Raw genomic sequence first — 23,111 nt, 5'->3', positions numbered from 1 at the left:
CAACAACAACAACATCGGCCTCGAAATGCAACGCATAATAACTCTTGCCAACAGGAACTACTTCAAACTGAGTAGGCAATTGAGAAGTAAAGTCCTCTCTCGACGAACAAAGGCTAAACTGTTCAAGTCTCTCATAATCCCCGTTCTGCTATATGGTGCAGAGGTATGGCCGATGACAACATCTGGTGAGTCGGCGCTTCAAGTTTTCAGGAGAAAGGTTCAGCGGAAGAGTTATGGTTCTTTGCGCATTGGCATCGGCGAATATCGCATTCGATGGAGCTCATAAATGACTTTGAGCCCTCTCTCAGAATAGTTAAGGAACGAGATTTCAGTCAAGCTGGATTCTTGGGAACAATGCCTTTAATCTAGTGCTAGATATGTTCTTCAAGAGCTACCAGTTATTGGCCTACGCCGACGAAATCGACATTGTCTAAGAAAAAGAAACGTGGACAGGGAACAAAGTTATAACTTCGATTCAACGAAAAAACCAAGAACGACGTCTGCTACGGAATAAATCAGGGAAACACGCTTGCCAACCGGTACTATCATGGGCTCAGCAGACAACGCTCTATACGTCACTGATAACACCCGTGCTGCTATAGAGTGCCAAAGCTCGGACGATAACGAATATCGATAAAAACAAACTTTAAGAACGTTCGAGTGAAAAGTTCTCCGAAAGGTTTTTGGACTGCTACGGGTGGGTGAAGGAGGGTACCGAATTTTATGAGCTGTATCAACTTTTCGGAGATTTGGACATAGTGCTGCGAATAAAGATACAGTGGCTGCGTTGGCTTGCTGTTATGTCCGAATGGAAGAAGAGTCAAACAGTGGTGATGATACCTTTTGTTAATAGTATGCATGAACAGTTGCTCCACTCTACGTACTCACTCTCTTTCCTCGAAGAAAAAAGAAGCTTGCGTCATTCATCTTGCCAGTCAAATCAATGAAATTAAACATTGAGTCATTTATGTTATTGAATTCCTTGTAATTCAATACATTACACGGTAATCAATGACAGTGACCTTTACCCGTCTTGAAATTCCAACAATAACATCGTTACACAACGGGAATTCTGCGCAAACGCACCACAAAGCGGTATATTTGAGCTAAACTATGTGCATCACTCTTTTATTGTTGGAATTTTTCCTCAATACTTGCGATCGCTTAATAAGGCAAACACAGAACAGTCAATCAACGGTTGGTGTGGCAAACAATGCGCACTCCATGCCGCCTTGACGGAGAAGTTCGTTGCTTGAGTCTTTCGTTTATGTTACAACAACATAACGAGGCGTTGAATGCAGCGTTACGAATGCACCCAAAACTATGTCTATATATGTGTGTGTATATGATCGTTTATTGTGTTGCGGTGAAAATCGCCTTGAAGCCATAATTAAATCATGTTCGCACAATCCGAAATTGCTACGCATGCAAAGTTGTACGCATGCGTCGATAATGCGGCGCGATCAAGTTCACGCACACCAACGCATTCGGCTCGTTGCCAGCGCCAAACAATAACGTACTCTTTGCTTCATCCGCACAATGCATTCTCGTTTCAGGCGTATGCTTGTTAAACGCTTTATTCAAACGCTTTTAGTTGCGCGATTTTCTTTCTTCACCAGCGGATTAACACATCATTTGCTAATGAGTGCATTATGCTACAAGAAATCCACATTTTTTCCTTGTGTTTTCTTCATATTATCACGCTGTTTTTGTTTTCATTATACTCAGCATTGCTTTTTGTTCTATCAACCAAATAATTGTTGCTTTTATTGTGCCTTCCGCGGAAGCAGATTTTCCAAAGACTCTGAAGATGAGCGTGGTAACAATGTTGCTTGTTTGAAGTTTTTATGTGACCGTGAGAAAATTCAACATTTATTGATATGATACAATACTAAAATGTGATGCAATTCGAGGTTCCCTACTTTTTTAAAGAAAAACGCAGAATCTTTTAATTTAACAGCGAAATGTTGCCTCCATAATTTCAGTATGCCCAAAGCATCTGCCACTACAGTCATTAGATTACCTCTGCGGGTTCTACAAGAGTTGGTCCGGTCTTGAAACCTTCAGATAGTCGCCGCATCTTTTCGTAGAATTTTCGAGTAGTACCCATGTCGCCGAGCTTGCCAAACTCTTCGTACTCACGCATTTCGGTCTCTCTCTTTTTTTGTCTGCAAATGCGACGACTACATAACATCACATAAAATCCCATAAAATGAGCGGACACATTTTACTAAGGATCGTTGGGACCCGCCTTAATGAAGAAATAATATCTATATGTTATGTACGAGTATGTTTATGTAAACAAAATTTCGTACTCCATCATTGTGAATATTTCAATTATTAAACAAAGTCTAAGCGCCCATCTAAACTTTTCGCTTAATTGTAACTTTGTGGCATTGCAGCAATGAAGGCCTGATACAACAACGACTGACAACATCAAACGCAATATTTAGACAATATTTTGAAGTACAATGAGCAAGTGTGGCAACGGTGTCAAACGTCACTGACGTCACTAAGGGCATATCAATCGCATTCCACATGCCATTGTCAAAGCGTTTTTTGTTTGTCTCCCTATTTTACATTAAATCCATTTAATTGTCGTTTGGCGGCAGTAGGTATACATATGTTGCTGCTGTTGTTGCTGGCATTGATGCATGTTGCAATGCATTATAGTGGCAGCAAGTTGAAGATTATGTCTGCGTTGAGTGTCAACACCCACACCTCATCAAAACGCCCTCCAGCGGAGGCGCTTGTGCGCGGCTTAAGCAATTTAAGTAAGTGCTGAACAGCAGTGAGCTTGGGCGCCTGATGCTGCCGTCAGTAGCTTGCTATTAACTCTGTTCTCGCTTGTGGTGGATAATTCACTTGTTGTTGCTTGGCTTGCAGAGCATTCATCAAATTATTCAATTATTGAGCTTTTAAAATTAACATTTTGTTTTCCCTACCGCTGAATTCATTTCAATTCAGCGCACACAAGCGAACAATTGCAGTCGGGGTATTCTCGATGTAAAACGGAGTTTATAAAAATATAAATTTGCATCGATTATTTAGGTTAGGACAGATGAGGCTAGTAAGCCAAAAGGACCTGGTTTGATCCTTTGACGTACCGCATGGAGTTTAAAGTTCATGAGAAATAGCCATCATCTGGGATTTCACAGTTTGACCCGAATTTCTACACATTCTGTGGTCTTACTAGCGATTTCTCTTCAAGTATCTCATACCGTGGGGCCATAAGTATTTAAAGCGTAACATTGCCAATCCAACAAAATGCTCCATTGTTTCCCTGGTGTCATGCTCTTTACCTTCTCGATCTGTCAGTCCCATTTTACAGGCATAGCCGTCAACAGACTGTGTACAGATAGTTTTAACTTTTCTAATCTACCGTTTTACACACCAAAAGGTTTTACACCCCGTTTGAACCTTTCTTGACGTGCTGCTATTGAGATCATCGTACAGACAATGCCTAAGAATACCAATATCAGTCACGTTTCCAGATGACAGTCGTACACTTCTCATGGTAATATCGTTCCTCTGTCCACCATTTTCCACTATTTTCGAGTCTTCGGTATAAATTTTTAATGTGTTGAGCTTGTAGGTCTAGATTTAGTACTAATTCAAGAGCCGCCGTTGATGTAGTTCTTTAAGCGCAGCGAGCCGCTGAACCCTTTACATAGATTTTCATATGTCCAACCACTACTAAGTGGTATGAGCATGTTGAGCTGTGCCTCTGTCCATATGCCCAAATGTCGGACAAATGGCCACTCCCGTTCACGCCGATTTTCGAAGCCCCGGTTCAGCATTTCGTCTGGAATTTCGACTATAGTAGCCTGTCTGCGGTCCTCGAGCTCGTTGAGAGTTGTTGAATTGAGGTAAGCTTTTGATTTAACATACCCCTGGAGAAAATAAACTATAGTCGTTAAATTGCATGATATTGGGGACCATTTGACTGGGCCGTTTCTCGAAATTAAGGAATCACCAAACTTTGCACGCAATGTGTCCATGTTTAGACGTGAAATATTGGGTGACCCATCGTACTGTTGGCCATAGAGATCGTAGGTCACGCGATCGATTTTATGAAATTCCGGGAAAAAATTGGGCAACATCGTGTAATATCGCTCTGTATTGATTTTAACGGCATTTCCTACTTCATTTCGAAAAAAGTAAGAACCACACGAAGATTTGACTCACCCCAATAGCGACAATTTTGTTCGTTGACGAATTCATCAATCCAGAAATGAGCCTCATATGAAAAGAGCTGTCCAAATCGAGTTCGTATTTCCTACAATATTTACCATTTTGCTTATCAATGACGTTCTTATTACGAAAATCGCGCATAAAAATAACTAGCAAGAAATGAAAAATTTACCACACTTTCAAAATTCACCACACTTTCGAAATTCACCACACTTTCAAAATTCACCACACCTTCAATATTTCCCACACTACATAAATTCACCTCATTTGCTTATAATGACTGGATTTCGTTTAATTTTTAATACAAATTTGCATCTAATTTTCTCTAAATAATTAAACTTAAAAATAATGAGTAAAAGTTGAGTTTATAAAGCCACCTCGTCTGCGCCAACCCGCATCTGCAATGGAACGTCATTTGTGTGTGGTTTCTGAAAATAATTACCGTTATAATAATTTTGATTAACAAAATTCAAATAAATAATTAAGTTGGCACTTGCTTTAATATATTCGCCTCTGCTTCGCACATATTTCCTAATACAAGGCGTCAGAAGCTCCGGGTCCACCGACTTGGTGTTGTGACCACCAGCTATGCCTGAATATAAAATGGCAATGAAAATTGTGATCAAGGTACCCAGGCAAGTGTACCACATGTACGAAATCCGATACAAAGGAAATATTTCGCTGTGAATTCAAATATGTGTCAATTGATTCAATTCTGTAGAGTGAAAGGTATATATTTACTCTGCCGCCGCATTCAAGTTGGTCATATTGGCTGGGCTCATTGAAGAGCCTGTATGGTCGAAATGATAGTCACATTGGTCAACATTGATGAGCTTCGTCTGATACTTAATAGCGCCAGAAGCTATGGCCCATTGCGCCTTCAAGCTGATCCACGACATGGCGATTACGCCCACCACGCCGCCAGTTAAAGCGGCCTGCCGATGTTTACAAAAGAAGAATAATTATAAATAATTATGCAAAAATATGCCTTTATAATTTTTGCCTACGTTGCCGCTGATCCACGGCATAAGTATGCCAATAGTGAATATGCCGAAAAGCGGACCATTGGTGATGGCCTCTAAACTCATAGTCAACTGCAGTACGGTGCCCATGTGTTCAACTACATAGACCAGGCAAACGCACAGCGCGCCCATCCCCACCACAACCGATCTCATGACCCAATTTATCGCCTTATCGGTTAACGGCCGTTTCACAAAAGGTTTGACAAAATCCTCCAGCACCACAGCAGACATGGAGTTCAAGCATGTGGAAAGCGAGCTCAGCGCGGCGCTGAACACTCCGGCGATAAATAGCCCCGTAAGCCCCGGATAATCACCCAATGTATCCATTACGAAAAGTGGCAGTAGCTGATCGCGTGCCTTGGCCAACTGCAAAGAACCTCATTTACTAATTTTCAAATGTAACTGTAATGTAAAACGTTCTCTCACACCTTTGTGGTGAGCGGATCACAATTCTTGTACGTGGCGTAAATTAACAAACCATTGTAGCCGCAAAGCGCCATCATAAGCAACACGCCGCAGCAAAAAATGCACAAAGCCAGGCGCGCTGCACGCAAGGTGGGCAAAGCAAGATAGCGCTGAATCATATTTTGTGAAACCGCATTCGTTTGGGTCCAATAGACGACGCCACCGATAAGCTGCGACCAAAGCGTATGACGAACCGTGGGGTTTATACTCAAGCTATTGCAATGCAAATACAGTGATATTACACAAAAACTCAAAATCTTGGAATGCAGTTATACATACTCGGGTCCTTCGATGCGATTCGTTTCCCAAGCATTTTTCAGCACCACACCTGCGCCGCCAATGTCGTGACTTCCTTTGACAGCTACCAGTATCAGCGCGCCCACCATCGACACCGTTTGCACCACATCCGTCCACACAACAGCCCGAATACCGCCCTAAAGCAAAACCAGACTTTCTTTACTAACAACATACAACAAAATTCAACCAGTTCTAAGACTCACCAAACTGGTGTAGAAAATGCAGATTATGCAAACGATGGGCGTTATGGTGTGTACAGCAACTCCGGTCACCTGATTGAAGGCTAAGGCGGGCACATAGATTACAATTGGTAAATAAGCAACCTAAGTGATAAAACGGATATTATTGCTCTCATTTACGATGTTTAAAACTTACTCACATTCATAATCGCAAACATTACGGATCCATACATGCGTAGACGACGATCAAAGCGGCTCTCTAGATACTGCAAAATGCAAGTAGTATTTAATTTTTATTTTACACGCATTTGTACATAAAATAGGTATTTTTGTATTGGAAGAGAGTTTATATGACTAGATCTCTTGCGAACGATCTTGAGCCGAAAGGTTTATGCGACAGTGCATGCACCGATGGTTGTCCAGCACTGACTAAGCTTCCGCGAAAGCAGTAGTAGAACACGAGAGAGACCGATTCGCTCCCATTCTACCGATATCGGTTCTAGGGTGCCTTTTCTTGATACCTCATAAGCTTTACAGATTCCTGCGATCCCGCTTAGGCTGACACCTATACCAATCTTATCACAAAGACACTCGATGCTATTGTTAACGAGGTTAGGCACTCTTTGATTAGCCCTGAACGCACTGTTAATGAGTTCAATACTAGCATTTACGCTCTGCTATCTGCGTGGATGGTCACTTCTCTGAAGTAGGCTGCACTCCGGAGCAGTAAATCTACTGCAACCTTAATGGCTTAAATGAAGCTTTAACTCATCCGTAAAGAAGCTCTTCAAACGACTTCTTCCCACACACAACTCTCTCGCAGGTATATGGGTAGAGAAGGAGCCGCCAGCGTCCGGTTTGGCGACTCCATGATCCAAGTGATACTGCACGAAGTCAATGTGAGTGATGATTTCCGAGTGTCCAGACTCTCTGAGTCTGATGGCAACTTTCGCAGCCATACACCTTCCGGCAATGTTGGTGGTAACAAAAATTCGACCTCATTGGACTAGTCATCTTTATTCAAGTCTGATTTCTTCTAGTAAGGTTGGGTTAGGTTATGCCATAGTGTTGATCCGATTACTCTTACTTGGACAGATGTTCGTTCTTTGTGTTACCCATAAACTTCTAATGGTGGATCAACAGATCCTCATAGATCGACGAAGCGTTTTAAGCTTGCCACAAATTTATTAAAACGGTTAATATCAAACCCAGCAACTTCGCTAGATTCGCCAAAGGTGTGATTACCGAGGTATTTCAATCTCAGTCTGGCGAAAGCCGAGCAATAGAGGAAAGATGATTCCATCTCGGATACAGCTTTGATAAAGAGCGTTCGACAGAATATTTAGCCTCTCCGCGTGTGAACCAATTGGACAGTGTCCGGTCGGAATACCTACAGTTCCAGCGAGATTGACTTTGCTAAGAGCCGAAAGTTCGAATGAATTTTTGATATTTTATTTTCTAACAAACTAAATGGCTCACAGTCACCCAAATTTTGGTTTTCGACAGCATTTGCTGTGCTCACACTTGGTCCAAAGGATCAATGACAGCACATGGAAAGCCATCGGAAAACCAGCTCGTTTCCAGTCGAATGAATTTGGGGATCTTTTCTACCAAATTAAATGGAAATTTTTGTCAGTTATTATTTGGAGAAAACATGTATTGTGGAGAGTCTACGACAACCAGTAAAACCAATCTGGGCATTTACAGCGCTAAGCTGAGAATGTGGCTAGTGATTCCTCATGGAAATTGCTTGTAATGTTAGCTCCCTTAAGTCTCTTTGGAACGCACATGTGTACTCCTATTTCTGTTAATCGCGTCGTTGAATAGCGGAACAGAAGCTAACCCTCGAGTAATGAAATACGACGCACACGTGCTGCTCGCCGCTCATTTAATGAACTTGCCACAAGTGAATCAACTTGTTGCACTGATTTTCATTCACAAATCGACGAAAGTTCAATTAGCGTACACAGCGCCCACAATCTGTGTAAGTTCCAGTATTTATAGACATACACGATATTTGTTTACCCAAACACAATGTTAAGCCGTGTGCGTCAAATAATTGAATTGAATTAAATCTCTCGCTCTAATGAATGCTGCATTTCATATTTGTACTTGAGGGTGTGTGTGTGTGTGTTCGTAAATAGATTGTCCGTCTTCGTAGATATTCCCACAGAAACACTCACCTCATATGTCGATGTGATGTTCAACTGATGAAAGACGGGCAGGTAAAAAACACCCATCACTACGCCCATTGCAATCACGCCCAGGGAAACGTACAAATATTGGACGCCATAGGAGTAGACCTCCGTCGGCAAACCCAACAAGGTAATGCCCGAAATGAAGCTCGCCACCAGCGAGAGTGCAATGGGCAGTATGAGCATGTTGCGACCGCCCATTAGATAGTCGGACTCGGAAAGACTGCGATTCATGAAGCCAAAATAGATGCCGATCATTATGCAGATCACAAACATGGCTATGAAGACGCCATAATCCGGCCACGAAAAGCGCTGCAGCTTAGCAATAATATCCTCTATGTCCGTCATTGTGGCTGAATGGAGTTTTCGTCGTTTCCACAAGAAAAATAGGTAATCGAACGATTGCGCTGGACTCTTGATTGTAGGTTATCGTCTTATCGTTAAGTTCCACAATTGATTAATTAAATTTATTAATATTTTACCGCGACATTACTTCTTTTTAAAATCGAATACCGAATTTAAGCGCTCTAATCTGCGTTCGTCCGCGCCTAGCACAGCTTGCTTGTGAACTGAGCTTCCCAGTAGCGCCTTTTCTATTATCATTTAAGCTTCGTCATTGATGAGTGTGTGCTGTCAGTGGAAGTTCCCTTCATCAGTGACATTGTAAGACCAATTTGGGATAAAATATTTTCCATTCTCACTACAACAAATGCATATGAGCGCATCCATTAGGGGCGCTCTTCCACACAACTACCGTTGGAGCATAGAATTGCAGCCGAATTTATGTAGTGACCAGCAGTCCCATATGTGTATGCTGTTGTCACCAACACTGGCAACGCTAGGTTTATAAATAAATTGCGGCATATTGAAGCTTTTTTGCTCGAGGAGCAACGGCTTCAATATGTTTAAGTTAATGATGTTTAAGCGCGCCAAAGTGGTTCAAAAATATAAATAAAATGTGGGTTATCTTATATTCGGTGCTCTCAATATAGCTTATTTTTAGGGTCTTTACACAAGAACCTATCGGAAAGTGTAGCCAGGTCCTTCTCCACCTGGTCTTTCCAACGGAGTGGAGGTCTTCCTCTGCTTCTCCTGGCGGGTAGTGCGTCGAATACTTTCAGAGCGGGAATGTTTTCGTTCATTGGGATAACATGACCTAGCCAGCGTAGCCGCTGCCTCTTAATTCGCTGAACTATGTCAATGTCGTCGAATATCTCGTACAGCTTACCGTTCAATCGACTGCAGTATTCTACGTTGCCATCTTCCGCAAAATCTTTCTCTCGAAAACTGGTAACGGCGACTCATCAGCTTGTCATCGTCCACACCTCTGCAACATTCAGCAGGACGGGGCTTATGAGAGAACTTGTAGAGTTTAGTCTTCGTTCATCGAGAGAGCATTTTACCTCTCAATTGCCTACTCAGTCCGAAGTAGCTGTCCGTTGGCATGAGTTGGATTTCAAGGCTGAGATTGTTGTTGGTATTAAGGCTGATGCCAAGATAGACGAAATTATCTACGACTTCGAAGTTATGACAGTTAACAGTGACGTGAGAGCCAAGTCGCGAGTGCGACAACTGTTTTTTTGCTAACAGGAGATATTTTGTCGTGGCCTCGTTCACTACCAGACCCATCTCCTTCGCCATTTATCCAGTCTGGAAAAAGCGGAACTAACGGCGCGATTTTCACGAATATTTGGGTATGAGAAGACTCTGTGCTAAGTGGGTGCCGCGTGAACTCACTTTTTGCGTCGATATGTGACAATTCCGAAATCCAATCGACAGCCAACCGAGTGGACTGCACAAGATCAACGACCTCCAAAGCGTGGACGCGACGTATCAGTCGGCGGTCAAAGTTATAGTGTCTGTATTTTGAGATACACATGGAATAATTTTTATGGACTAGCTTAAAAAAGGTGGGACCATCAACACCGACCATTACATAGAGTTATTCCAGCGCTTGAAGGACGAAATCGACGAAATAGTCGAAAATCTACCGCAAATGAAGAAAAAGTAAGTTCACCAAGGCACTGCCGCATGTCACACGTCAGTGAAAACGATGGCAAACATCCATGAATTGGGCTTCGAATTGCTTCCGCATCCACCGTATTCTTAAAAGGTCTGGATCCCAGCTACTATTTCCAGTTCTCAAATCTGAAAAGAATGCTCGCTGGGAAGAAATTTACATCGAAGGAAGGGCGATCGCAAAAACTGAGATCTATTTTGAAGCAAAGGGCAAATGGTACTACAAAAATTACATCGAAAAGTTGGAGCGTCGCTATAAACACTGTATCATGCTTGAATGGCCTTGACCTATTATATTTTCTCATATAAGTATAGATACTTCAAGCATATTAGCATATACAAATATTTCTCCCATTGTCTTTCCGACAACCTAGAATAAAGAATAAACTGTGTAAAATTACATGTCCGTCCACTTATTATCTAATAAATTTTTCTTCTAACGTGGCATATGTAGATCAGTGGCGCGTCACACTACAGCTGCATTGGAGCAACGTTAATTCGTTGATTGTCGCTAATTTGTAGAGATTTACTTAAGCAATAAAATACTTTTTTTCATTGAATGGGCGATCTTTCGTTGCACTTGAACTTCATCCTTCGATTTCAAGGTGAAAATAAAACAGGAAAAACTTTGAACTTCTGTTGCACCTTAACTAGTAATAATACGCTGCACAAATAGTAATGTTTTTGATTGGTCATACCTGAAATAGTTCTTAGGGATGCTGCCTAGTTGACAGTCCTTGGTAGGATAAAAATCCGGGTCTGTTAGGGGTACTTAGACCCGACTCTCGTGGGAACGGCATTTTGATCTGCCAGTTTATATGGTAGCTATATGCTAAAGGGGTCTGATCTCGAGCTCAAGACAAACGAACAATTTCTTAAAGAGGGAAGGACGTGAACCAAATTTCCAATCGATATCTCTCAAACCGAAGACCTAGTTCGCACAGATAAAGACAGACGGACATGGCTAAAGCAACTCAACTTTTTTCTAGAGTCTTCGTCGCGTTAAATTATAAAACTAAAAGCCTTTGTTGAGACGGTTGAAACTAGATGTTTATTCATATAGGAATTTGCGGAACTTTTGAGACTCTCTACATGTAATCTATATATTTTTGTATGTGGACCGCATGAATCCTCATTTCTTTTTAATTTTTTCCTTCTGTAGAATTATTGTGGCGCCGCGAATTGCCATACCAATTATTATGGAATTAGGGTTGCCAGAAATGGGCGTTGGTAACACGCTTGCGTCAATGACACGCAGATTTTCGACGCCGTGTACCCTAGAATCGTAAGACAGACAATTAAATTTCTTGTTTAAAACGTATTTATAACTTTATGTCGAACACCCACTTGAACTTCGAATCCACGACACTATTATTTGCTGATGTGCCCATTACACAAGTGCCGCCCGGATGATGTGACCCCAGTCCCACATATCTGTGCGAAAACAAAACATAGTTTGGTCATATCTCATTTCGTAATGTATTCCACTACAAAAGGCATACCTCATCACACACTCCAAGTACCTGTCTGTCGGCATATTTTCCACAAAATCCCGCTCCGTTGGTCCATACTTTTTGCACTCATCAAACTTTGGCCAATGGATGCGCGGATTCAGGGGAGCAAAGCTAGCCGATTTCACGACCTCCACGGCAGCGCGTATAGCACGGATCGTACAATCAATATCACCGGCCTCACGCAGATAATTCGGATCGATAATTGGTTTCCAACGGGTATTGGGCATGCTGATCGAAACAGTGCCACGAGATTTCGGCTGCAGACATGTGGATATCAGCACGAAACCCTCCTGTGAAGTGTTGTGATAACGCGGGAAGAGCGCGCGAAAATACTCCTGTTTAAAATTGGAAATTGACATTAAAGCGCTTTCGTCCACTGCACCAACACCAAAGAAAGTCAAACCAAAGCTATCTTCGTAGCTGGAGTCGATGTGACCCAAAACACCGAAATTACCCAAATGACCATAACCGTTTACCAAATAGTTCAAAATTTGTAGGGGATTAAGCAGAGCGCGTTGATTAAGTGTTGGGCCCACCGTATCAATGGATACAAAGAGCGGCAGATTCAGATGATCGTGTAGATTTTCGCCCACCAATGGCAGTTGTAACTGTTGCCGCATATCCAATGCTTCAAACAGCGAGGCATCGCCAATACCAGACGCCAGTAATATTTGTGGAGATTGGTAAGCGCCTGCGCAAAGTATCACCTCACATTGCACATCTACACTGAAAACGTACTCCTCATGATTTTTCGTATCCATCACGCCAACTAAAATAGTCTGCACCTCGCTCTTTTCTTCGTCGATGTAAACGAGGTTCAAGCGTTTCAAATATGCATTGGTAAGTGTGAAGAGATTGCGACGGTTGAGAGAGGGCAATAAAAATTGATGAAATACATTGTGACGCAGCCCATTTTTAATTGTATACCGAGCACGGCGAAACCGCCAATTCTTTTTCGGAGATTCTTTTTTCAAATTGTATAGAGCCTCCGTTATTTTCGAATAGTCTGCTGGTATCTCAAAAAGGGAATGAGTCTGTGTACGCACCGCAGTAAGGAAAGGTCGAATGTCCTTCCAGCGCCAATCAGTCAAATTGTGTCTACTGCTCCACCTTTCAAAATCACGCGGTTCTCCGTCGAAATGCAGCATATAATTTAACATGGCAGAGCCACCAAGTCCTTTACCACGAGGCAAGTACTGCCGCTAAGATTGATTGAAACATTTTAAGCCAACTGTATACTTATCCACTTATTTACCTGTTCTCCAAGTCCGCGCGAAGAATAAACCTGTGGCTCTGATACAAATCCCCAATCGTTCAGACCTTTTTGCTGGAAGGTGGTCAACAAAGGTATTTTACTCAACAAACCAAATGAATCGCCGGCTTCAATGAGCAGCACCGTTGAGGTTGGGCTGTGCTTGGCGAGCAAGGAAGCCACCACTGAACCTGCTGTGCCAGCACCAACTATTTTTTTTTTTTTTTGTTTAGTGTTTCAATGCCAAGTTCTATAGTGTATGTAGGTATAGATAACTCACCCACTATGTAGTCGAAAGCATAGCCTGCTTGAGGGTTTAGCTCATTTGGTGTGTTATCGCCAAACAACGAAACAAATGCAAACCACAGAAAAGCCAAAAAGGCGATGGCAATAGCACCGAGGAACAAGATTTCTTTAAGTAAAACGTTTACATTTTTAATAGAACTATATATTGTACATGTAGTATATTTATTTTTTCATTTATTTATTAATAATTACTGATATGTATATGTTTTTCTCTGAGCAGTTTTCTGTACATACGCTGGAAATGCATTTTATTTTTGCAGCAAATGTTTACTATTACCACCAATTTCTATTTAACAACTAATAGAGAAGACAAAAGAGAAGACTTGAAGACTGCCACTATGAGAACCCGCAGATATGAAAAGTGGTGGTGGGGAAGAACTGCTGTAATCCAATTACAAGACGCTTTCTTTATTGGGACGTAGTAGAGCGTACTTACTCGTTATTGTGGGGTGGAAATAGTGCCTTGATGAACAAAATTACTCAATTCTATAGATTTATCCAAAACACTTTGAAAATTTACCGCTCTATTTAAATTCATTCGATGTGTTGGATTTTTACACATTTGTTTTATTGTATGAAATCATAGAACCATTCCTTGAAATGTCAACAATACCTTCAAGAAATGCAATATTTGACTTATAACTAAACCCCCATAACACACTTTGTCCCCAACTTAAGCCTTCATCATCTCAATATCCTCCATCGTTGCGCCTTCTTCCAGTTTCTTTTCAAGCTCGCGAGCATCAACATATGTAATTTCTTCTTCGGGCATATCTTCATCCATAAGTGCAGCTTCTTGTGCTTCTTCTCTCGCGCGACGTTCTTTGAGACCAGCTGCTGGAGAACGAATTAGAGAAATGTTGCGCTGTACGTCTTTCACGTCCATCTGTATTTCCACTTCTCGGCCCTTGCGCAAACGTTGCAAAACGAAGTTGTCTTGGCGACGTTCCTTAATTTCAGTAACCTTCTTAATGGCGTCAAGTGTTTTCTGCCAAGCTTCGCGACTGTATTTAACTGGGACATTGCGACGTTTCTCGAATTCGAAACTGGGATCGATGGCAAGCTCCTTGCCAGCTGCCTTTCGGTGGGCCTTTGTCCAGCGTACTTTACGTGGGTTCTTCTTCCGTTTGAATGCTCTATGACATTTACTTCTACAAAATCTGAAAATCTAAAATAAAATACGTATGTATATTACTATAACATAGATTATGCATTTTGTTAGCCACATTTATTTAACTTTGTCCAAATAATATCAGACACATTCAAAACAAAAACAAATCAAAGACTAACACTTACTTTGCAATCGTTTCGCACAAATTGTATCCCGTGTCCAGGATAAATTTTGCTGGAACAAAAGTAACACGTTTCAATACGCATTTTTGCTGAATTTTGTCAAAATTGCAAAAATTCAACAAATTTTCTAATTGCGCACACACGTGTTTATTTTTGCTAGGAGGTAAACTTGAAAAGAAAAAAAAACAGACCGAAATGGAACTGTCAAAATTTCGATAATCGAAATTCGAATATTTGTTATTTGACTAAAGTTGCCACATTTCCTTAGTCATATCAGCGAAATTAACGGAATAATGACAAAACATTTCAATTTAAAAATATTTGCAACAAATTATATTTTAGTGATAATTTTAATATAAATATATACAATAGGAGGATTCTCTTGCTCTTGCAAGATTGTAGATTGCAAAAATTCCTTACCAAAATATACAAGGGCACGAGAGCACCCATTGCAGAATCTAGTGATGTATGAACGGCTGATTCGGTCAATTTATTGTAAATGACTATTGTGCATGGCTATTGTGAATTGGCGCACCTTCTGCATTCATTCTTAACAAAAAAACCTGTAATAAATCTCTGTAATTTAAAAAGAAATTATAAAATCTATTTAAAATTCACATACCTCAACAATTTAACGCCAAAATATGTATTTAAGTAAAATGACAGCTAGCACAGGTTTGCCATTATTTTTTTACGTGTCATTGCACGAAAATAAACATGGGTTTTGGGCTGACATATTTTACAGCCATTGCAAATAATTTTCTGCGTGTGTTTGTTGTTGTGCCGGTGCACCATGAGGAAATATCTGCAATTCGTGCATCGTGTAAGGGCTTTGCAAGAGCAAGAGAATGCCCCTAATATGTAATTATGTATTGACAGCAGGAAATAGTTTGAGAGCTACTACGTTGATCAGCTGTTTATTAATTTATTAAGTCAAGCATAATCGTATTGGAGTAATGTGTTGATTAACGTCAAGTGTTAATTACAATAATTAAGAAAGAAATGTTTGGAAATAGTTTTTAAACAAATACAATATAATTTGGCAGTCTCAAAACACATCTTTTACGCCACATCAGCATTGTAGTGCTTCAAGGTCGGTAGCTAAGTGAAACCTTTTTTAGCTTCAATTTATTTTCTATTTGAAACTGCCACATAAGTATAATTGCTAAAATATTTATATTTTATAGTAATGTTCAATAGCTTCATATAATTGTTGAGACGGTTGATTGGAATCTATTTTGCAATGAAGGTGCGCGTTTCTTAGTATTTTAAGAAAATAAGCTCGATTTGAAAGCTTAATACAGTGTACAAATGAATTTCCTGGGGCGCACTGATCACACACATTCTAACCCGAGACACAGTTCAGCCACGCCAATCCACAATAATTCTTACGAATATCGCCAACTTGAGAGCACCCCGCGTACGTCACATCACACAAATACATCTCATTCACGTTCCGTGATGTATACACGCGATTGGCGTTCAGCGCTACGTACACCACCCACATACCGAATTGGAAATCGCACATTACGATTTAATTTCCACTTTGCGCTACTAATCATCTGCGCAGTTGTATTATGCTTCCTATTTGCTTATGTTCGAACGGGATCACAATCTTCATCGGATGCAGCGTGGCTCAAAACCTATACTAGTTCTACACACAGTAGTTCATCTGATAAAACACCATTCAATGGCGCTGCTCAGGCTTATATCGCTAAATATCCGCTCACAGCACCGTTTGTTGGTCACGCCAACGAGGTAGTATATCGCATTGCTATAGTAGCCGATTTGGACACCAATTCGAAAGTGCTTAAAAAAGATGGCAGCACTGTATGGCAAAGTCGTTTGAAGAAAGGGCATTTAACATATCGTAGGTCTAAGCCAGAAATTACGATTCAATGGGACGGCGGTGAACCTGTAATATTGGAATCTAGCTTTTCGCTAAAAGGACGTGGCATGGAATTATCGGAGCTCGTCACATTTAATGGAAAACTACTTAGTTTCGACGACCGAACGGGCTTAGTTTATGATATTACTAACGATAAACCAATTCCATGGATTATATTGCTTGATGGAAATGGGCGAAATAGTAAGGGTTTCAAAGCGGAATGGGCTACTGTGAAAGACCAACAGTTATATGTTGGTTCGATGGGCAAAGAGTGGACGACAAGTGCTGGCGAATTTGAGAACGAAAATCCAATGTATGTGAAGGTAATATCACCCAGCGGTGAGGTACGTTCTTTAGATTGGGCATTCAATTTTAAATTCTTGCGTCAAGAAGCAATGAAAATAAATTGGCCGGGCTATATGATACACGAGAGCGGTGTGTGGTCACCCGTGCAAAAGAAATGGTATTTCCTGCCAAGGCGCTGTTCACGTGAAAAGTAATTTGATGCTTTAATACAATTAAAAAAATATTAAATTAATTTCCTTTCTAGATATAACGAGACGCGCGATGAACACATGGGTTGTAATTTGCTCATATCAGCTGATGAGCGTTTTACGAATATCAACACCGTTACCTTGGACCCTGCAAACACGACGCCAACACATGGGTTTTCGAGTTTCAAATTTGTGCCAAATACTGATGACAAAATAATAGTAGCCATTAAAAGTGAAGAGTTAGACGGTAAGACATCGACATTTATTACAGCATTCGATACTGAAGGGCACACGATATTACCGGAGCAACGCATCGATACTGATTTGAAATATGAAGGCATCGAATTTATCTAGTATGTGGCATGGAAAAGAACTGCAAGCAGTATAAAATAGTATTTTCTACAAAAAGAAGCTTTAAATGAAATACTTTGCCGAAAAATGTTCATAAAAAGCACTACTCATGAGCAGAATTTGTCAGCGTGCTAAATAAACGGTAAAACAACAACAACAAACCGAATCTGCGCCCAGCTGTATAAATACCGTATTCTACGAAGTTATTTAGCGTATTTATTGTTTTTATCTTGTACTTTTAATTTAGCTAAGAGAACGCTTACTTTTGATATTATTCTTAAGCAACGTACTACGTATTTGCAAACTTTTAGTACTATCGTAAAATATGACTACTTGTGTATAAGATTTCGCAAAAACATATGTAAGTAAAAAATGTGATCTATCGTTACCATCTAACGCATTATTCTGTAAATATTAGAACTAAGTAAACAGTTAGATAAGATCAGAATTTGGTACGTTAATCCAAACATACAGTAATGCTCGGAAATAGTAAATAGAAAGGGCATTTGCAATAAATTTAGGCACAGCGAATTTTAGAATTTATAAATAAAAAATTTTCAGAAATAACCAAATTTATTGAAATGTAATTTTTTCAACTGTTCGCTACAGTTTCCATAACTCCAGCTGCATCCAGGCCAGCAACAATTAAATCCTCCTTATCAACACGCCCCTCTTGAGCGCGGATACCCAACCTATTTAAAAAAAAAAATAAAAAAATAAAAAATTTTAAGGTTTCTAAATTTTTGCAATACCTATTTGCATTATGATTGACATTCCAAAGCTCTGGAAGATATTTAGGCTTCATTGTGCTTAGGAAGTGTTGCCGCCACAGCTTTTCCAGTTCACAGAGTCCACCGAATTCATTTTGATACATATGGACCACGTGCTCTCCATGGTGGCAATAGTTTTCATTGCTTCGACTAACAGAGAAATATTAAACTATTAAAACCGTTACTTTTATATTTACTATTATCTAATTACGTTGTATCAATTTTCGAGGCCTCTTCAATTAATTCATGCGTTGGTTCAGTTTTGTAATGATTAAATAGAATGCGTATTAATTCCTCACGTCGCTCTGCTGGTATTTCATTTCGACTTTGTAATAAGGCTCGCGCCGCGGACTTAACTTGCCTATAAGAGAATAATAAAATATAAAGTGCATATGGAATTTATAAATTTCTCCGACTTTTAAGTGCAGTAATTACTTAAGCTCAGGTAACTCGATGTATTTCACAGCTGATTCCTCTTTAGCGAACGGCGCGTTGCATTGTACCGCCAGTTTGGTGCGCATTTTCAAGTCATAAATATTACTGAGCTGATGACATTCTGGACATAGTAGGAGCACGTCGTGCGATGTATGCGATTTCATAACCACTAAAAATATATAAATTGTATAAGTTACAAATATCGTACAACTAATGTTTCACTATTACAATGTTAAATTATAATTTCACACATAAGCCATAATGCTTTTCCGTATATGCAATGTTCCGCTCATATTGAAATATTAATGTTATGTTCTCTGTACACCGGCTGTAAAGACTTCTAAACTGTGTTTAAAAACTGAGGTGAACTGAGGTGAATCCTAGAGAGTATATTTACAATTCGTTACCTGGGAAATGTTTTCGGTATTCGCGGGGGACAACATTTTTGCGTGATAAGGGATCTCTGCGACCGCATACTACGCAACGGTTTTCTTTCGGATTCTGATAATATCGCCCCACATCTCCGACAGCGCGTCCCGATGGCTCAAAATTCAAACGCACAGTTAACGGTGTATTCGATATGATCTCGCCCAAACTTTGATCTACATACCATTGAGCTTTCTTCGCATCTATAGTACAAAGCAGTTCACCATCTGGTGCCTGCAAATTGCAGTTATCGTACAGTGCTTTACTGCGTGTGCTAATACTACGAGTTTGTAGAGGCTTTATTTTAGACTTTTTCCCAGCAACTGCTGCAGCTTTACTTCTCTCGATACTCGCACAGTTGTTTAAAAATCCTTCCTTGAAGCGAACATCAAAAAATGGTTCCAACCGTTCTTGAATATTATCGAAGTTCAACTTTTTTGGTTTCCAAAACGAACTGAAACATAAATTTGTCTTAGTATTTCATTACTCAGTAATATATAATTCAACCAACGTTGGTTCCAGCTTCTTCACAAGCTTGTCAAATATTTTCACTGCGACCAATGCATCGTTTGCTGCATACTGCAATTGCTTTTCGTTTAGTACTTTAGCTTCCCAATCTGAGCAAGATAATCTCCAATTTTTATCCAGTTGCACGTTTAGCAAGCTCTTTGCCATTTTAGCTAAACCTTCTGGTTTTTGTTGAACCAAGGCAGCTAAATATCGCAAATCGAATGTGCTTGCCACACCCACACCATAGTCAAATGCAAGTTTGTGTGCATCATCTTGTGGAGCTACACCCACCTTTATAACTTTATCATCTTCGAGCAGATCACGGAGACCTTTTGGTATTTGTTGTAAGTTACAAAGTCGGAATAACGCGCAAAGTCCTTTCTGTGAAGATAACTGCAATAGTGCTACAGGGCGACGCTTGCCCCCCACTGTCACCCACTCGCAATCGAAGCCGAGAACTTTATATTCATGGCAGTGGCTAAAAAATATGTAAACAAATATATGATATATATTAATTTTTCCATAAAAGCTTACCGCGTTAATGTATCTAAAACATGTTGGCATTCATCAAGTGTTTCAACAACGGTTATTTGCTTTCCTGCCAAAGGGTTTCTGTAGTGGCGTATGTAGGATAGAATACGTGCTCTTTGACGTACAACAAGACATAACAAACCAATGCCAGCCGCTGTGGCTAGGAATGATGTTTTGGTAGTGAATAGTGTGCGTTTTTGTAAATCAGGCATATTTAAATTAATTACTTTTTGTTATATTGGTAAGAAAGTCAAGATTTTACAATTTTGAGTGTTTTCAAGAAAATGTGCAAACTAGTGCGTTTCAAACTGTCACATCAGCTGTTTTTTTCTTATCAACAGCTGTTCAACAATAAAAACGTGTCGGTTCACAATTAAGTATTTAAAACATATATGTATATATGCAAACTTCAAACCTTTATGACAAACATTTATATATCTGATTTGAATAATTTATTTTAAAAGTGTACTATTTCTCTTTTCATGACATAATGATTTTGAAAGTTATCGCTCCACTCATTTGTATATAAATAAAATTTTTGCAAGAAAGAATTTTTTTATATTTATAATATATTTATTTCAAGAAAGAAAAAAATAATAGCAATTGAATTTCGCCTTTTAAATAATAAATTCTAATTATCTAAATTAATATATCATAAATATACTTACGATTATATATAAACTTAACATTTAATTTAATAACAAAAAATTTTATATTCACCCCGTCTGCAACAACATTAATTTAATTTATACAAATAAAATATATTCTTAATGAACAGGATCGATATTAAACACTTCACGCAAATTTATTTATTGGTAGATTTCATTTAACCGTGTTATATTCAGTACATGATGTAATTGTTTTAGTATTATTTGTTTTATACTTTAAAGATTTTTATTTTATATTTATTTAAATGCCAGCCTCGTTTGAATTAATTACAATATAAAGTGTAGTTTAATTGGTTTTGCTAACGTATATTAGTTGATTCGTTTCTTAATAATTACTTTTAATATATTACTACGTAGATGCATTATTATAATTATCATCCTATGAGAGAAACCACAATGCGCTTCTATTATTAATGTCGTAATATTTGTATGCTCCATTAAGAGAGATATTATATGTATGTTTTTAATTTAATAATAAATATCGTAGTCGTTTTCTAGCCGAGGACTCCCGTGGCAGCGACAATGCCCATTTCTTAAGCGCTGTCAAAATAACTGAACTCACAACTAACAAAGCCCCTAAAAGGGAATAGCCAGTTGGTGTTTCCCCAAAAAACATGATTTGCCATATAAATGCGAATACAATATCTGCACAACGTGCAATAGCCACCGGTCCAGCTTGCTCCATTTGCAGTGACAATGTAAGTAATATTTGACCCAAAAAGCTAAATATACCCAGAACCACCACAAGCCAACGATCTCGTCCACATGCTGGCCAGCACAATGCCCCTATCGAACCGCACACAATAAATGTATACACCAGGGCAAAAGCACCAAAATTTGTCATGATGACGGAGAAATGTAGCCCTTTGAGGGCTCTAAGCAATATATACACATTAGCACCAAATAATGTGGATGATATGGCAGCAACTGGACCCCAAATGTCGTAGGTTTTCCCTGAAAAGCGTTCAGTCTCCATTGAAGGGGCGGCATCACCAAAAACAAAAGGTGGTCGTGTAATTAGCACTACGCCAACTAGAGTAAGTAAGATGGTGACGATGTTGAAGAGGCTGCAATGCTCCTTGAGAAACACTCGCGCAAAAATGGCAACAAATACTGGCGTTGAGAAGATTATAACACTAGCATCGGCGAGTGGCATATGACGAAAAGCGTAAAAACTTAACATTAAACCGGTCGTGCCCATAAAGCAGCGTAGCAGTAATATCACACGTTTGCCTTCGGGAAATACCGGATACCGATTGTAGACAACGATGGGTATTGCAGGAAGCAGTACACCAATAAACCTGTCCATGAAAGTAAACGACGTTTCAATTAAAAGTAAACAAAGTGTATAAACATACATATATACATATTTATGAAATAGGCACATCTCACTCACCGAAATGAAGCAAGCTCCATTGGATTTACGTCCACGAGGCCCTTCACTATAACCGAACATAGCGAGAAAAAAAGCGAGGAGAGAGTAGCTAGTATAATACCCAAATAAGGGCAATTAAGTGTTGCTTTGAGGCGCGTAAGTAGTCTATGTGAAGTTTCGCCATGACGAAAACCGTCGACAAACTGATGCAGTTCTAAATTTTCTGGCATCGTTTATAATTTGTCATGAGTTTTTTGCTTAGCAGGCTAAGAGTAATTTCGATGGACTCCAACAGTGATGTAGTGAGAAAGGCATATTAACTTCGTGGTTTTCACAAAAAATCTGCATAAAATCACAATGTTTGTTAATTTAATTTATGTAAAATGAATTATCACTAGCTACACCACCTGGTTAGTTTTCGAAGGGGTTGTTGGTGTAGATGGAAAAATCGATTTCCCTCGTACAATTCGTCCCAGATATGTAATTACGCACAGGAACCTCTTACGTTATTTTACCTCAATATTATACCTTTGGTAAGAGTAGCAGACAGTTTATAATCATTGTTAACTTTATTAACATTTTTAAGATATTTTAGATAATATTGTCGTCAACACAACATAAACTTTGTATGACTTCCGCATCCTTAACTGAATTTCACATCGAGATGTAAACTTTTATGGCATAAAACCGGTTACATGTTTGTAAAAATTGCTGAACCGGTTACTAACTTGTTATGATAATCATTAATACTTACAACTTTCAGGTGAAAATACTATTGAAAATTTACATTATTTTTTAATTCATACTTTTATTTATTTATTTTTTTTAATTTATGCTTTTACTAGACTAGACTTAGTCTAATAGCTATATATTTAATTTTTTTTCATAGAAAATAATTAACTAAAAACCAAAAAACTCTTGAATAGG

The 23,111-nt window shown here is 39.4% G+C and overlaps 6 protein-coding genes across 9 annotated transcripts; 1 reads left to right on the top strand and 5 right to left on the bottom strand.

Annotated features, from left to right (window-relative positions):
* Nucleotides 1–4,460: 4,460 nt before the first annotated feature.
* On the bottom strand, nucleotides 4,461–8,938 carry LOC105231655 (sodium-coupled monocarboxylate transporter 1). Its single transcript, XM_011213074.4, has 9 exons — nucleotides 8,341–8,938; nucleotides 6,358–6,423; nucleotides 6,182–6,301; nucleotides 5,961–6,115; nucleotides 5,645–5,894; nucleotides 5,202–5,582; nucleotides 4,936–5,129; nucleotides 4,692–4,875; nucleotides 4,461–4,622 (listed from the first exon to the last, which is right to left on the bottom strand). The coding sequence occupies exons 1-9, from the start codon at nucleotides 8,698–8,700 to the stop codon at nucleotides 4,560–4,562; spliced, it is 1,773 nt and encodes a 590-aa protein (XP_011211376.2). The 5' UTR covers nucleotides 8,701–8,938; the 3' UTR covers nucleotides 4,461–4,559.
* A 2,446-nt stretch (nucleotides 8,939–11,384) lies between these two features.
* LOC105231657 (neither inactivation nor afterpotential protein G) lies at nucleotides 11,385–13,845 on the bottom strand. 3 transcript variants are annotated; one of them, XM_049448583.1, is made up of 6 exons: nucleotides 13,636–13,845; nucleotides 13,418–13,549; nucleotides 13,141–13,346; nucleotides 11,874–13,081; nucleotides 11,719–11,805; nucleotides 11,385–11,648 (listed from the first exon to the last, which is right to left on the bottom strand). In XM_049448583.1, the coding sequence occupies exons 1-6, from the start codon at nucleotides 13,688–13,690 to the stop codon at nucleotides 11,504–11,506; spliced, it is 1,833 nt and encodes a 610-aa protein (XP_049304540.1). In that variant the 5' UTR covers nucleotides 13,691–13,845; the 3' UTR covers nucleotides 11,385–11,503. The 3 variants fall into 3 exon arrangements, with proteins under 3 accessions (XP_049304540.1, XP_049304539.1, XP_029408392.2); XM_049448582.1 differs by having other exon boundaries at nucleotides 11,386–11,648; nucleotides 11,874–13,087; XM_029552532.2 differs by having other exon boundaries at nucleotides 11,386–11,648; nucleotides 11,874–13,087; nucleotides 13,678–13,845.
* A 144-nt stretch (nucleotides 13,846–13,989) lies between these two features.
* On the bottom strand, nucleotides 13,990–14,919 carry LOC105231656 (probable ribosome biogenesis protein RLP24). The gene is made up of 2 exons (XM_011213075.4): nucleotides 14,740–14,919; nucleotides 13,990–14,611 (listed from the first exon to the last, which is right to left on the bottom strand). The coding sequence occupies exons 1-2, from the start codon at nucleotides 14,818–14,820 to the stop codon at nucleotides 14,117–14,119; spliced, it is 576 nt and encodes a 191-aa protein (XP_011211377.1). The 5' UTR covers nucleotides 14,821–14,919; the 3' UTR covers nucleotides 13,990–14,116.
* A 707-nt stretch (nucleotides 14,920–15,626) lies between these two features.
* On the top strand, nucleotides 15,627–18,041 carry LOC105231659 (apyrase). Its single transcript, XM_011213078.4, has 3 exons — nucleotides 15,627–15,829; nucleotides 15,924–17,120; nucleotides 17,175–18,041. The coding sequence occupies exons 2-3, from the start codon at nucleotides 16,048–16,050 to the stop codon at nucleotides 17,470–17,472; spliced, it is 1,371 nt and encodes a 456-aa protein (XP_011211380.2). The 5' UTR covers nucleotides 15,627–15,829; nucleotides 15,924–16,047; the 3' UTR covers nucleotides 17,473–18,041.
* On the bottom strand, nucleotides 18,024–20,463 carry LOC105231658 (exonuclease 3'-5' domain-containing protein 2). The gene is made up of 7 exons (XM_011213077.4): nucleotides 20,145–20,463; nucleotides 19,612–20,088; nucleotides 19,082–19,554; nucleotides 18,675–18,843; nucleotides 18,451–18,600; nucleotides 18,222–18,389; nucleotides 18,024–18,161 (listed from the first exon to the last, which is right to left on the bottom strand). Exons 1-7 carry the CDS (start codon nucleotides 20,351–20,353, stop codon nucleotides 18,062–18,064), a joined length of 1,746 nt encoding a protein of 581 aa, XP_011211379.2. The 5' UTR covers nucleotides 20,354–20,463; the 3' UTR covers nucleotides 18,024–18,061.
* Nucleotides 20,464–21,032: 569 nt separating this feature from the next.
* Nucleotides 21,033–22,858, bottom strand: LOC105231661 (solute carrier family 35 member G1). 2 transcript variants are annotated; one of them, XM_049448586.1, is made up of 3 exons: nucleotides 22,589–22,858; nucleotides 22,206–22,526; nucleotides 21,033–22,110 (listed from the first exon to the last, which is right to left on the bottom strand). In XM_049448586.1, the coding sequence occupies exons 2-3, from the start codon at nucleotides 22,412–22,414 to the stop codon at nucleotides 21,273–21,275; spliced, it is 1,047 nt and encodes a 348-aa protein (XP_049304543.1). In that variant the 5' UTR covers nucleotides 22,415–22,526; nucleotides 22,589–22,858; the 3' UTR covers nucleotides 21,033–21,272. The 2 variants fall into 2 exon arrangements, with proteins under 2 accessions (XP_049304543.1, XP_011211381.2); XM_011213079.4 differs by having other exon boundaries at nucleotides 22,592–22,857.
* Nucleotides 22,859–23,111: the final 253 nt, after the last annotated feature.

The sequence above is a fragment of the Bactrocera dorsalis genome, chromosome 2 (assembly GCF_023373825.1).
Source record: "Bactrocera dorsalis isolate Fly_Bdor chromosome 2, ASM2337382v1, whole genome shotgun sequence".
Classification (NCBI taxonomy): Eukaryota; Metazoa; Arthropoda; class Insecta; order Diptera; family Tephritidae; genus Bactrocera; species Bactrocera dorsalis.
The sequence above is the reverse complement of the archived record's forward strand: the minus strand, read 5'-3'. Positions and strand labels throughout refer to the sequence as shown.